Consider the following 14129-nt stretch of genomic DNA (forward strand, 5'->3'; position numbering starts at 1 on the left):
GTGTTAAACTTAGCTTTACTTGGCATTGTACTAATAACTATTGTATTTAGCTAGTAGCTACTAGAGTTAGAAATGCTTGTGCAACATATTGCTAGTTACAATAGAATTGTACCAGTAGAGTATAAAGACCCTCAAAGTAAAATCTGATCTCCCGACATTTATTAAATATTTCATAGAGAAACGTCTGCTCTGGGTCTTTTCCCGGGTCTCGTGCGGTCCAGGTACGGCCCTACAGCTCGGTAAGAAAACGTGTGCGCGAGCTCTGAATAACATTCCATTGCTGTCCAATTGCATTGCGTTAAATAATGCTCCACACTGCCCCTATCTGGTAGAAAAGTGAAACGCACCTTAGATGAAGCGCAAGATAATGCTCACCTGTTCTCATGCACTGAATCTGTGGCGTGAATGAGATACTCACTGTTGGTCAAAGCGCATGGAAAAGTGATGTACTCTGGGTGAGTCCAAAATTTTTATATTTTGTTGCATTGAATTAAAATACATTTTGAACGCAGCTGTTAACTAGCGTTCCTGTAGTTAACCAAGGCCCCTTTCACACAGCTATTTATTGTAACTTCCAGCAAATTTATCTAACGCATAAATGATGCCTTTATAGTGAAATAGCATTTATAGTGCTGTTTGTTCTGTGTACATGCGACAGGGCATTTACCATGCTGTTTCCGTTATAAAATCCTTTATAAAGTCGAATAAACGTAACCTGGGGCCCTTTATTTAACTTTGGCTTTAGCTTAAGTATTGTCCATAGACCACTTCACATTTTTACCAGATTTTCTGCAGTACTTTATTTACACACACATCCCGAAACAGGACATACATCATTTGCTTTTGAAAGGCATGTAACCAACAGATGAATTATAGATTTCCACTTAGGTGAAACTCCATCTCTCCACGCCTCTCACTCTCTTTGCTTTCGTTGACGGCCCCCTCGACATCCACTCACCGGACCTCCCGCAGTTTCCCAGCATGTAACAAGAGCTGTGGCTGAGGGCCAAATCTCAGGTGCTCGCCTCCCTAAAAGCAGTGTGTGCGATGAGAGCAGCCGCTTCGCATCCGCTTCCGATAAGACCGTCCGAACGCGAACTTAAAAGCGCTCTGTGCGGCAGTGATGTCGCCGGCAACTCGCCGAGAACTCAGCTCAAGGCGCGGACTTCCAACAACACGTTCAGCAACAGTCATGTGTTTCCACATGGCCATAACAGAGGTCAGTTGCCTTAATCACGTTTTCTTTTGGCAGACACAACCCTTACCTTTTACGGAGCCCGTAAAGAATGAGATCTATGAAAAGATCCGAAGACTTTTTACTGTAGTATCTCGAAGTGCCGAATCCACATTGCATTTATAGTAGGAAATGCAAAAATGTAAGATGTAAAATGTAAATGCCTGATTCAAATGTAAACTTTCATTCATTGTTTATAATAGAGATTAAATAGTCGACATTAGAACTATGCATTTTCATTAAATGAGAATAATAGGAACTGTTTCCCTGGTGCTTGAAGGATTAGAGGGAAAAGTAAGATGGTGTGTTATATCAGCACATTTCATTTTATCCCAGAAAATACAGATGAACACAATGCTGGTGAAAGTCCTTGGAACAAAAACAACCCTGTAAAGGCTTCAAGAAGCCACCAGGAACTTCACAGAGAGCTTCTCCTGGCCCACAAAAAGTAAGAGAATGACTTATGCTCAGCTAGTTTTCAGGCTTGATGTCACCTTCTTCTATAATGATATAACATGGAACACTGATGCTGGGGAAGAAGGAGAAACAAAGTCCATTTGATTGCTAGCTTTTCATAAATCGCTGAGCCAATCAAGTGGACTCTGTGAAAAATTGATGACAGTCTCATTCTTTCTCTCGTCTTTTGTGTCAGGCAACCATACTTGGCCACACATGATGCAATCGTACACCTTCTTGCGTGAACGATAGCCTACATATCACGCTGTGGCAGCTTCTGTAATGACAGACATTTACCCGGTTAAGACTTGCTGGATAGCTCTTCTTTACATCACTGTATTGTCAAGGGGAGAGTGGAGAAACCTTAGACTGGAAAAAAGCTATGCTCAGTTTAGTCTGTTGGTCAGAGAGGATGGAGTAGATGATAGAAAATGGGTTTCAAAATGGACATTAAAAATTTATGTCAGGACAATGATTGACAAATGGCTGATTGCATTTGATAATTATAAATCAGTAAATGCAGTGTTAATCATGACAGGTGTCAGTAATGTGGTGGCAATGGTACCTTCAACTTTACTGCTCGTGAACAGTCAAAGAAGATTCTCACATATCAATCAGCCACTGCTCTGCAATCAAGTTTGATGAAGTTTCAATGAAATTTAAGATACTATCATACTGTATGATACTTCTCGTATTTAGAACACTGGGTTTTGTATGCAGCAAGTTCATGTCTTGTTTCCTTTAGCAAGCACCTGTTTTAACTTGGCTGTCTTAAACTTATTTGATTCATCCCTCAAAAAAGCAAGGATACGAGTTATGTATATCTACGATATTGCTCTGATAGGAATCCTAAGTGTTTCATGAATCAAAACCTATCAAATAAACAATCTGCTGATGCAAACCAGCAAAGCCAGTGTAGCTCATAAATGCTTTAAAGAGTTTACTAATGCCACCTCAAAGAGGAGCCTGGAGAATCTGTATGCAATCTCATACATGGGCAACTCATACAGTGATTGGCCATAACATAAAAACCACCTGCCAAGTATTATTTGGCTTCCTCTGGCACCACCAGCTCTGACCCTTGCATGTACTCCACAAGACTTCTGAAAGTGTCCTGTGGTATCTGGCACAAGAAATTAGCAGCACGATGTTTGAGTCCTGAGGTTTGTGAGGTGACACCTCCATGGAGCTGGCTTATTTTTCCATATGCTTGATGGGATTGAGATCTGGGGAATCTAGAGGCCCAGCCAACTCTTTGGACTATTTTCTTATGTTCTTTAAACTATTCCTTATATAGCGTGGCAGGGTGCATTATACAGCTTACAGAGGCCACTGTGATTAGGGAATGCCATTGCATGAAGGGGTGTACTTGTTCTGCAAAAATGTTTAGGTAGTTGTTACATTTTAAGGTAACACACACATAAATGCCAGAACCCAAGGTTTCCGAGCAGAACATTGCCCAGAGCATCACACTGCCTTCACTGGCTTGTCTTCTTCTCATAGTTGCATCCATCCCCAGGTAGGTGATGCACATATACCTGTCCATTCATATGAAAATGTGATTCAGACCAGATCACCTTCATCCATTGCTCCATATTCAAGTTCTGATGCTCATGTGCCCATTGTGGGCACATTCAGTGATAGACTGGGGTCAGCATAGGCACTCTGACTGGTGTGCGGGTATGCAGCAAGCTGCAATGCATTGTGTGTTCTGACACCTTCCTGCCATAACCAGCCATTTCATACTGTGAACACATCAACTTCAAGAACTGACTGTTCAGTGGCTGCCTATTATATCCCACCCATTGGGAGGCGCCATCATATCAAGATAATCAATGTTATTAATATTACCTGTCAGTAGTTTTAATGTTGCAGGAGATCGGTGTGTGAAGAAAGCACTTTTGCTCCTTTTAGATATAGTGTTATGAGCCAGGTATCTTGGAACATTAAGAGAAGCAACTGGCAATATGACATTTTGAACATTAGGTTTGAGGCTATGGTGTCAGATAGATCATAGTGGATCATAACCTTCTCGTATTTTTGCTACAAAATGCAAGCTGTAGAAGGAGGAGGAGTATCAGACAAAAACTACAAACAGGAGGAGCTTTGCTGTGTCTGTAGGAGAAAGCCATGTGATCTGATCCATTTGTGCTCTCTGCTGAACAAGAAGCTGGAGATAAATAAACCTCATTTAAAAACAAAACAAAAGTGTTATGGGTTTAGCACAGGCATTTGGTGGGGCTGGGACACATGTTGGGACACATGAATGTCGAGGCTAAACACGGTGGTCAGATTTCTTCTTTGTAATCGTCAAAGTTGTTGGGATAGACACGTTTTCCTTCCCTGTCGACAGGTACTCTGGTCTCTAAGGACTGCTGAAGAGGTTCAGTCTGTGACCCAGATTAGCACCGCACACTCGAAAGGCTCTGGGATTTATTTTCTAGCAGATAGGTCATATGTCATTAGAAACCGGGCTGTGCGTTGTGCTTCATCAGCTTATATTAGTCTTCTGAATAGTGGAACTTGATTACAGTGGCTTTGATTACAGCCAGGTGGACATGTAAAAAGTGTTCATTAACAGTCAGATAAAATTTTAGGAGTTGCACAGCATGTGAAAAAACAAGTTTACCAGGTCACTGGGAGAGTCGTATGTAAAAAATAAATAAATAAAAAAAATCCAAACAAACCAATGAGGTAAAACAAGTATTACCAGAAGTAGTGTTTGATTTGATGTTTAGCTCCACCACATTCAGCGAAAAGCTCTCAGCATTTTTATCAGAATGTTAAAAAGCTCAGGGCCAGTGCTATTAGTAGTTAGAACTGTTTCAACTGAAACAGTACAAATCAATTTTCCAAAAACCCAACAAGAAATATAATTTTCTGACTTTTCAGAGAAACATTTCTTTCAGGCATGATAAAGGTCTAGATGGTTTAAAAATTGATTTTCATGCCCAACAGACAGCTAGCTTCTCTCCCTTAAATGCCTGGTGGAAAGACTTTCAGCAAATGAGATGAACCAGATTTTTCGGAAAGATCTTACAAGTTCAAATAAACTGCCAGCCGATAAAATTTTTTTCAAAATTAGGTCTTCTCATGTAAATGTCAAAATGTCATACAACCGTCTTTCCTTGTGTTTAGGTGTGATTGACGGGAGGATGGTGATGTGCCGTATGAAGTCTTTGGTGGTTCTTTCCGTCCTGTTGCTCGCTTGTTTCCCCCATCATGCCCCCAGTGTGCCTCTCTTGTGTCTTGATTCTTTGGGGAGGGCAGAGGCCTGGTAGTGTCCACTAAGCCTGAGCTCCAGATGGTTCTGGAGAAGCGCAAGAGGGAACAGACCCAGCGGGAGGAGGGAGAGCAAGGTAGAAGCCCTCTGGAGCAGGTCCTTCTCCAGCGTCAGCAGAGGCAACAGGAGGTGACGGTCAGCACGATCTTACGTCCTCGTTAACAACTTTTGAGGGACAAATATTGTTACAGTGTGACATTTTATGATATCAACTAAATGTTTCTTTGTTTGGTTAAAGAATTCAGGAGAATATAGTATGAATGAGAACTTTTTTTTTCACTAGGAAGTTAAAAATGATTATTTTGGTCATAACCTCAAGAATATATGCTTAACTCACTGCGTGAGTATATGCTATTCACTGTGTTTTGACAGAAGGAAAAGGAACAGGAAGAGAAGGTGCGTGAAGAGATTCAGCTTCTGGAGTTTGTCAGAGTAAGACAAAATTTGAGAAAAGTCCACTCAGCTCTGCAGAAGAAGACCAATCCGTGAATCTTGCTGACATAAGAATCTGGGAAAGGAATACTTATCCAGTAGCCACATCAAACTGAGCAACTTTCAGTAGTGTTTCATAATGCCTGAAAGCAGAGTTCTCACATTCTAAAGGGGAGTTCTCACATTCTAAATCACATTCCTTTATCCTTCATTGGCACAAAGCGTCACATCTGTGGTTTGCACGTGCCTTTTCTGTCCATGAGCTAGTCATTCATTAATATCAAAGTTTTCTCTCAGTACCTTCAGCACTTTTTTTTTTTTTAGAAATGACCAGGATATAATAAAATAAAAATATAATAAAAATGATTGTGTGCCGTCCTTAATCATTTATTTAGAAAGACACAAGGGCCAAATTCATAAACATATTAACAATAACACATTAACAGCAAATAATGCTGCAGTAACCCATTTACTCATTCATAATTGTGGTATATTTTTTAGGATATACTGCATTTTGTCCTCAATTGCATATGATGTTAGCAATTCATAAACAGACCCCCCCCCCCCCCAAAAAAAAAAACAAAAAACAAAAAAAAACAACAACAACCCAAAACAACACAAGAAGCAAACAAACAAACATTGAACCTGTTCAGTGACAAATTTCCATTTAGGAAGCCAATGTGGATTGGATGACGATGGTCACACATGCAAGTCCTCAACAAGCATCCATTTACAAATGTATGTAAAAGGCACATTTTGGGATTGTTCAGAGTGAGCATGATGGCAAACTTTGCAACTGCAATAGTAGTACAAGAAGAGGAATATGACTTAATTGAGCAGGACCTCAGAATGCCACGGACTGTTGCTATAAGAAATGCCAAGTCAGATGTGACAGAGGAAGAAACTATAAACAGATAGACTGAGGAAAGATACTATTTTGTCGCTCTGCCAAGAATTAGAAGAACTGAAAGTTACAGCAAGTCACAAATGGGATACATTTTTATGCAGCTTGCAGTTGCAGCATACCACTGGTGTCATGGCTGAATCAGTCATCTGTCTCTTGGCATGGGTCTTTGTGTGGAACCTCATTTCCATTTTGTTTTGCATTGGCTTTCACTTTGGGCACAGCAAAATATCGCCACGGTGACTTTATGAATGGGAATTAAATGCGCAATAAGTCATTTTTCCCAGTGCTGCTGCTTCACATTATGAAACATCCATTATATTGACCAGGGCTTCTGTGTTATATCTATTGTAAACATGGCCGCCTCCATGTAGGCAACGCATTCTTTGGAGTATAAACTGTTTTATTTGAGGACTACAAAATTGTTTCTTCAGCTCATGTGAGCTGCACTTTACAGAAAAATGTAAAATTTATAAACGATCACTTCCATAAATATTGTACTTTTTGATGGTAAAAATGACTTTTTGCTCCTCTATGCCCTGTTGCACATTTTGCATGGGGTAGTTACCATCAAATTATATGAATCTGGAACAGTGTAATTGGTAAAAACCTACTGTTGCCTACTGGGTTTTTGTTTGATTCGTTTTTATAACTTCTCAAAAACTGCTGTGTTAATGTCAGTAGGCTAAATAAAGTTTTTGGTTGTGGATGTTAAAACGGCTGTTTTAATGTAAATAAGTTTGATGTATGAAAAATACGTTTTAATCGAATCATTCAATGTGTGTTGCTTATGATTACCAATGTTCAGAAATTACATTAACTCAGATGCTTGACTATGGACTATAAATTGTTTGAGCACAGAAAACAGTATTGAGGCTCACACTGTTCTCTCTCTCTCTCTCTCTCTCTCTCTCTCTCTCTCTCTCTCTCTCTCTCTCTCTCGGAAAGGAATACCAGCACTATGTTTTTTGTTTAATACATTTTATTATTTGTAAAATCAAAATGTGTAACATCTATTGTCTTACTACATTCGTTATTGGGTGTGAGTGTTGAACTTACTTTGTTTTTCAAATAAAAGTACGAGAAATGTGCAAAGTTGCATATTAATTCAGCGCAGTCCGTCGTGTGGAGAAAAAAACAAGGAATGTTATGGCGTGCTGTTTAGGCTTGAAAACAGTACCGATGCGTAATTTGTGCGCTTATTTGACGCTTCCAAGCACACCCTTCACCAGGGAGAGTAAGGCTAATAAATGCCTGCAGAAGAGCAGCCCGTGTCCCCATCCTTCCTGCCTCTGGTCATGTTAGTCCTCCACCTTTTGTAAAAGCCTGGAAGGGTCTTTGGTTTAGCGTTAGTGCTTTTCCTCTTGTTGCACAGCGCCGAGAGAGAGAGCGAGAGCGCTAACTGATAGGAGCAAAGTTGTGCGTTCCTTTCAGCTGACTGAAAAGATTTTTTCCGTAGCAGGTAAGGTGGGCGCTTTACAAATGGAATTCTAGGCATGTCACAGCTTGCACGTTAAGTTCCTTTCAGTTTCCGTGGTTTGTTTTAATGTGACTTTGATTATTCTTTGTTTATTGTTCGTTTCTCGTGATATTGCGTATCACTTCGGTTAAGATCTGAAAGATCTGCATTAGTTTTGAAGGCAGGGTGGCGATACGCTTGCTTTCAACTGGAACCACTGCATCACACCTGTGTCGCACTCATTATGTGCACTCAGCCGCTAATGGTATTTGCTAAGCATTGGGGCGAGCTGAAAGCACAGTGGCGTAATGTCCGTTTTACCTAAAGCTTGTCAGCATTTGTTTTTCTGGGAACTTCTGCAAAGTCCACTGTCACGTGTTTTTGGAGAGGTGTGTTCGCGCGAGCGTGCGAGCGTGCGAGCGCGTTTGTGCCGCGTGTGCGAGAACTGGCAGCCAGGAAGGTATTTATATGCAAATTGTAGATTATTTTCAGTCAATTAAGGTTTAAAGTACTCATTTTTCTCACCTTTTATGCCAAAACCTTTATAGTGTTACAGCTTATTCTGAAGGCTGTCTCAGAAAGGCATTTGACATGATGATTTGAAAGAGCTGGTAATATAACTTTCGAAAGATCAGTTCAGCTGTTGAAATATAAAAACCACCCAAAGTCACATCATCATTATTAATGAGTTAAGATAATTCTACAATATTCATTCCTTGGACAATTTGTCAAAAGAAAAAAATAGTATAGTTTTGATCAAATACAGAAATAAAGAATTTTCTGCAAATCAATGGAATGATTTTTATGATTTTGTTAATGGTTGTATATTAATATATACAGATAAAGGATGAATATTAGGAAACCAAAGGGTTTCTCAGAAAAACAGGAAGCATGTGCAGGCAGTGCTAGTCACACATCCTCCAGCCCTGTGTGCTTTCTCAGCAATTAAAGAAGGATATCAGTTTATATAACTCTTAGTAGACCTTTTAAAATAGATGTTATGATGTCCGTAAGCACATTTTGAAAGATGCAAATAATGAGGCTTAAATTTAATTCTATGTAACAGGAACTTTAAAAAAAAACTTTATAGTCTGTTAATGAGACTTTTTTTCTTGGTTGGTGTGCTACTGCAGACCAATTAAATTTTTATTATTATTTTTTTAACTGTGGGGAAAGGTAGTTCACATGCACGCACACACACAAAAAGAAAGAACCCTGAATGTTTTTTAAAATAACCTTTGGCCTTTTAGCTGTGGTCATTAAAGGGGTACTTCACCACGTCTTTCATCCACCAAAAGTTTTTATTAAGATAAATTCATCACTGCAAATTTTGGCTGCCTCTAATTTGTCACTTCTGAATATGTATCTTTTTGATATGCATGATGTAGTGCATACTTCTAAGTCTTGACTTGTCATTTGAAGGCACACTAATGGAAGCTTTGTTGGTGCAGTATCGGGAAAGGATACGAACCGAGTTGGACAGAGCTGTGGATTTCTGGCTGAAATACTCTCATGACAAGCAATACGGGTGAAATAATCTATAATAATTTAAGTTTGATATTAAGCCTTTGTCTTTTGAATACCCAAGAAGATATTGATCTCTCCATTGTCATTCCCCTCTGAATTTATTTTTTTTTTTTTCCCCAGCGGCTCTTGAAATGTACTGATTTTAAAAGATCATCAATGTATGTAGGTGGCCTAGTTGCTTAGGCTAATGGTTCTTGTTTGCGGTCCAGTGGTCGCTGCCTACATACAGTTTAATGTTTTCCTTGCTCTGCCACACGTGATTAAACTCATTGGCTAATTATCTAACCCTTGTAGAGCTGAATCATGTGTCTTGCATCACATGGACACAACTCCATTGTAGGGCCCAAGATTGCCAATGCGCACCAGAAAGCTTTCGAGTCTGTTTAAAACAGTCACACAGATTTGGAGCCCAACAGTGCTGACATTAATGCTGATTCTAACACACAATGATCACCATGCAATGGTACTTACTGTGACTAACATTTAGATCAGAAAAGCATTTAGAAGTTGGGACTGCTAATACTGACTGACTAATTGTCTTTTTTTTTCATGTACAGTTCACTTGTAGTTCAGTAACAAGTTAGGAATTGATCAACAAACAGCTGCTTTAATATCTGCGCCTTGCTCTCTGTTGTAGTGGTTTTTTTACTTGTATTGGAAAAGATGGGAAGATCTATGATGAACTCAAATACGTGTGGTTACAGGGCAGACAGGTATGAATATCCACCCTTTTCTGTTCATTTGGCCTTAAAATGTGCAGTAGCCCATGTGGTTGTTTCTGTATAGCACTTCCCTTGTTGCACCAGGTGTGGATGTACTGCAGACTGTACCGCACTACAGAGAGGTTTTGTCGGCCTGACATCCTCGAAGCTGCCAAATCAGGTGTTATTTTCTCTCTTAATAATAAACATGCAGAGCCGCTCCTTTAACGTATCCTAAGCCTTACGTGATTGTAACAAAAAAGGCATATTTCTTCTTTTTGTAGAGTTATTAGCATTTGCTAATGACTTTAATTCTTAGAATGGATCTGAATCTGCATTTGCAATTATGGCAGATAATGCAGCTCTAAGCCTCATGAAGAATAACTTAAAATCTCTAGTTATGTGAGATGGTTAACCCAAATGTTGTGATCTTGTAGCTGCAATATAATTCATAAATTATGCCACATTGTCATAACAGGCAGAAATATAAGGTAAAACTGGTAAGATGTGTGAGCCTTTTGGTCGTCATATAGGTGGCAGTTTCCTTCAGCGATTTGCTCGAGTCCAGCCGGCAGATGGCCCAGGAAAATGTGCCTTCTGTCTTACGCGAGATGGCCATGTTGTAAAGGTTCAGAGGACTATCTTCAGCGAGTGTTTTTACATCATGGCCATGGACGAGCTGGCCAGGGTGACAGGAGACAAAGAGATGCAGGTGAGACTGAATTAAAAATGTTCTCTTTGTTTGCAGAAGGGTAACGAACCAAGGGTACCAAATGACCAAAGTTGTTTTTCATTACCCTGGTGCAGACATCACTTTCAGCATGAACCGCTAACATTAGCTAACAACTAATAAATGAGATGTTCACTAAATAATAGTGTATATGGTGTTCTTCACAGAATGATGCAGAGAGAATGATGGATCAGGTAGTGCATTGGGTCCGGATCGACTCGTCAGGTCTAGGTCGACCTCCGCAATGTGGAGATGCCCCGGTCAACAGCATGGCGGTTCCCATGATGCTCCTGTGCCTCGTGGATCAGCTGACGGAGGGCAGGGCAGGGCTGGCAGGGAAATACAGAGAGCTGGGAGACTGGTGTGTCACACAGATACTGCAACATGTACAGGTGGGTGAGCACTGCACATCTGATGTATGGAAAGGTGAAGTTTCTGCACTTGATAAAGTAGAAGACATTTTTGATGTCATGTGACGTGACATGCTATAATTAAATGCAGCAGACAATGGTAGATTATAAATGTTTGACTGTGTAGGAGCCATTTATTTGATGACTTATTTATATTTGTTTCCTTTGATATTTTGTTTTGTGAGTATCTGTCCACTGTAGTGAGAGGGGTAGGCTGGCTGGGAATATGCACCTTTTAACCCTGCAGCTCTTGGCTTCATCGGACTGGTCTATTTTTTCCCCCTTTTTTTTTTAAACTTTTGTATTCACCTTTTATTTAAAGCCCTTTACTCTTGCTCTGTTTGCCATCAGAGAGATGGAAAGGCCATTCTTGAAAACGTCTCCCTGGATGGACAGGAGCTTCCGGGTTGTCAGGGGCGACTGCAGAACCCAGGTAGTTGCCATGGTCCTGTTGCAAAATACAAAGTTATAGCCCTGGGCTCCCAAGGGCCACAACAGAAAAGCGTTGCTCCGTCATCGTTGGTTTGTTAGTTAAATCCATGACTACACCACAGTCATCCCTGAGCAGGAGTCCAAGGGAGCAACACTGGCACTGCTCTCTCGGCTGGAGGGATGTCAGTCCCAACTACGCTAGCCAATTACAGATGTCTCTGTGCTCACACAGGGCGGTTTCCTTCTAGCGTGTTCAGCTGCCCTGTGTTGCAGCATGGTCAGTGTTTTGGAAAGATGAGGCGCTTGGCTTCATGAGTCTCAGGGAAAACGCGCTCACCACACCCTCCACGGCTGGTGGCCGTCATGTGACATGGCAGAACTGCCTAGTCAGTGGGTACAAACTGGCTTAACAGCAAAAAGTTAAGAAAAAAATTGAATGGGATGGAATAGCCTCTCAGTTTTAAGGTCCTTATCACAAATGGGCAGAGCCAAGGTTCATGACTGGACTTTGCTATTGTTATAATAAAAAAAAAAAAGGTACCTTAGCCACAAGACCTTCCTTGTGTAATCTTGTTGTTAAAGCAGTTGTTTACATGCATTCTACCCCATAGCAAAATCACATGTAACGCTTGTTTGCCTCAGGTCATGCGCTCGAGGCTGGCTGGTTCCTCCTGCAGTATGCGAAGGCACAAGGGGACGCCGAGCTGCAGAAAGTGGCTGTAGCAAAGTTCATGGACGTCCCTTTCCTTACGGGCTGGGACAAGCAGCATGGAGGACTCTTCTACTTCCAGGATGTAGATGGTCACTGTCCCACCCAGGTCAGAGTGATGACCCCAGGCACCTATACTTTAGTTGAAACTTGATTTGCTCATTTTAGTGAGAATTCTCAGGAAAAGGAAATTTAAAATTGTATTGAACTGCATAAATACTTCTCACAGATGAATAATGCGAAAGAACATTAAACGCAGGAAATGATCAGCACAGCATCCCATCTTGGCACGCGAAGTTCCAGTGACTGCAAAACAAACTTGGGAGAATTGCTGCGGTTGATTTCATTTTCATAAATAAAAGCATCTTGAGTGAACATAAAAATGATTGTACACTCAAAGACCGACCACTATTCTTGGAGACAGCATGTCTGCTGACATTCCAATGTTTGTTTGCTTTTGCATAGTTGGAGTGGAATATGAAGCTGTGGTGGCCTCACTGTGAAGCTCTTATTGCTTACCTGATGGCCTACAGTCACTTCAGAGAGCCAGCAATGCTGGACAAATTCACACAGGTCTATGACTATACCTTCAGTCACGTAAGTAGCACTTACAGCTGCATGACACACATTTCAACCTGCAAGACTTTCCTCAGGATATTTGATTGACAAAGGTAGGGAAATCTAAGTTTAATTTTTAACTGAAACCACAGCAGCATGCACGATTGATATAATAAAGTTTTATGGGGCTCAGTTTATGACATGGTTGTGTGGTATTTGGATGCTGTTGCCAAGCTGTGTGTGGGTGGGTGGGTGTGAGATCTTTGATCACTTGGTCTCTCGCCCTCTCTTAGTTTCCTGATGAGAAGGCTGGAGAGTGGTTTGGATATCTGAGTCGTCAGGGTGATGTAGTGCTAGACTTCAAAGGGGGACCCTTCAAAGGTGAGTGGCCTTTTTGTTTTTTAAGGTGTTGTGCCTTCCGTTTCCGAGTCCATTGACATCAGCTGTAGATGAAAGTAATTTGAAATAGATTGGGGGGGGGGGGAAATCTAATTTAGTATTACTGAAATCCAAAATTTTTACCTGCATTTTCCTATAATTATCTCCAGGGTTCTTCCATGTTCCTCGATGTCTCTACATGTGTGAGAAGATGCTGGATCATCTGCTTGCAAAGCTACAGGCTTACATTTGAGGTCCACCTGCATGATGCTCTATAGCTCAGCACCCTTCTGCTCTCCCCATTGCACTCTAAAATATTTTCTGTAGCCAACCCGTGAATCATTAAACATGGTGTATATTTCCTAGGCAGTGTTTTTCATGTCATGCGTAGGAATAGAAAATAATTGTTTTGGTAAAGCATCAATATAATCTTCGCAGGAGCCAGTATGTAGACAAGATACCAGTTCCAGAAAATGCAATTTACATAAACAGTTAAACTGACTTAAATCTCATCATTTGATTGTTCATAACCACACTTGTACAAGCTTTATGGATTAAGTATGACCTATTGTTTTGCATAAGCCTTGCATTACTGTTGTCCATGTGCCTTTAAATACAGTTTACACTCCACAGTAATTAAAGATTAATTTGTGCAAACTTCCAAGACTTGAGTTTACCATTTTAGGCCTTGCACTAACAGTCTTGGTTTATTATTTCTACTAATTCTTTTAAATGTACTTTCAACTCGGTCCTATTTTTAGATTAGATTTGCACAGTTGACTAACCCAAAGCTGTTTAATTTGAGGTAAGTGTCCCCTTTTTTCCTCCAAGTACTCATGCTGTTAAAAGGTATTTTTTTACTATGTCAGTGTTTCATTAGTGGGGGGCATAGTTTATTGCTGCCCTTTGCCAGAAC

At 40.5% G+C, this 14129-nt stretch overlaps 2 protein-coding genes across 3 annotated transcripts; both read left to right on the forward strand.

Annotated features, from left to right (window-relative positions):
- Positions 1–884: 884 nt before the first annotated feature.
- On the forward strand, positions 885–5730 carry si:ch211-218o21.4 (protein FAM107B). 2 transcript variants are annotated; one of them, XM_027012242.2, is made up of 4 exons: positions 885–1219; positions 1571–1682; positions 4961–5108; positions 5346–5730. In XM_027012242.2, exons 1-4 carry the CDS (start codon positions 1048–1050, stop codon positions 5460–5462), a joined length of 549 nt encoding a protein of 182 aa, XP_026868043.1. In that variant the 5' UTR covers positions 885–1047; the 3' UTR covers positions 5463–5730. The 2 variants fall into 2 exon arrangements, with proteins under 2 accessions (XP_026868043.1, XP_026868044.1); XM_027012243.2 differs by having other exon boundaries at positions 4961–5102.
- Positions 5731–7349: 1619 nt separating this feature from the next.
- On the forward strand, positions 7350–13877 carry renbp (renin binding protein). Its single transcript, XM_035536079.1, has 11 exons — positions 7350–7771; positions 9191–9296; positions 9933–10008; positions 10102–10177; positions 10530–10708; positions 10894–11118; positions 11488–11569; positions 12211–12386; positions 12743–12874; positions 13129–13216; positions 13384–13877. The coding sequence occupies exons 2-11, from the start codon at positions 9199–9201 to the stop codon at positions 13464–13466; spliced, it is 1215 nt and encodes a 404-aa protein (XP_035391972.1). The 5' UTR covers positions 7350–7771; positions 9191–9198; the 3' UTR covers positions 13467–13877.
- The last annotated feature ends 252 nt before the right edge of the window (positions 13878–14129 follow it).

This window comes from Electrophorus electricus, chromosome 18 (genome assembly GCF_013358815.1).
Source record: "Electrophorus electricus isolate fEleEle1 chromosome 18, fEleEle1.pri, whole genome shotgun sequence".
NCBI classification, from domain to species: domain Eukaryota; kingdom Metazoa; phylum Chordata; class Actinopteri; order Gymnotiformes; family Gymnotidae; genus Electrophorus; species Electrophorus electricus.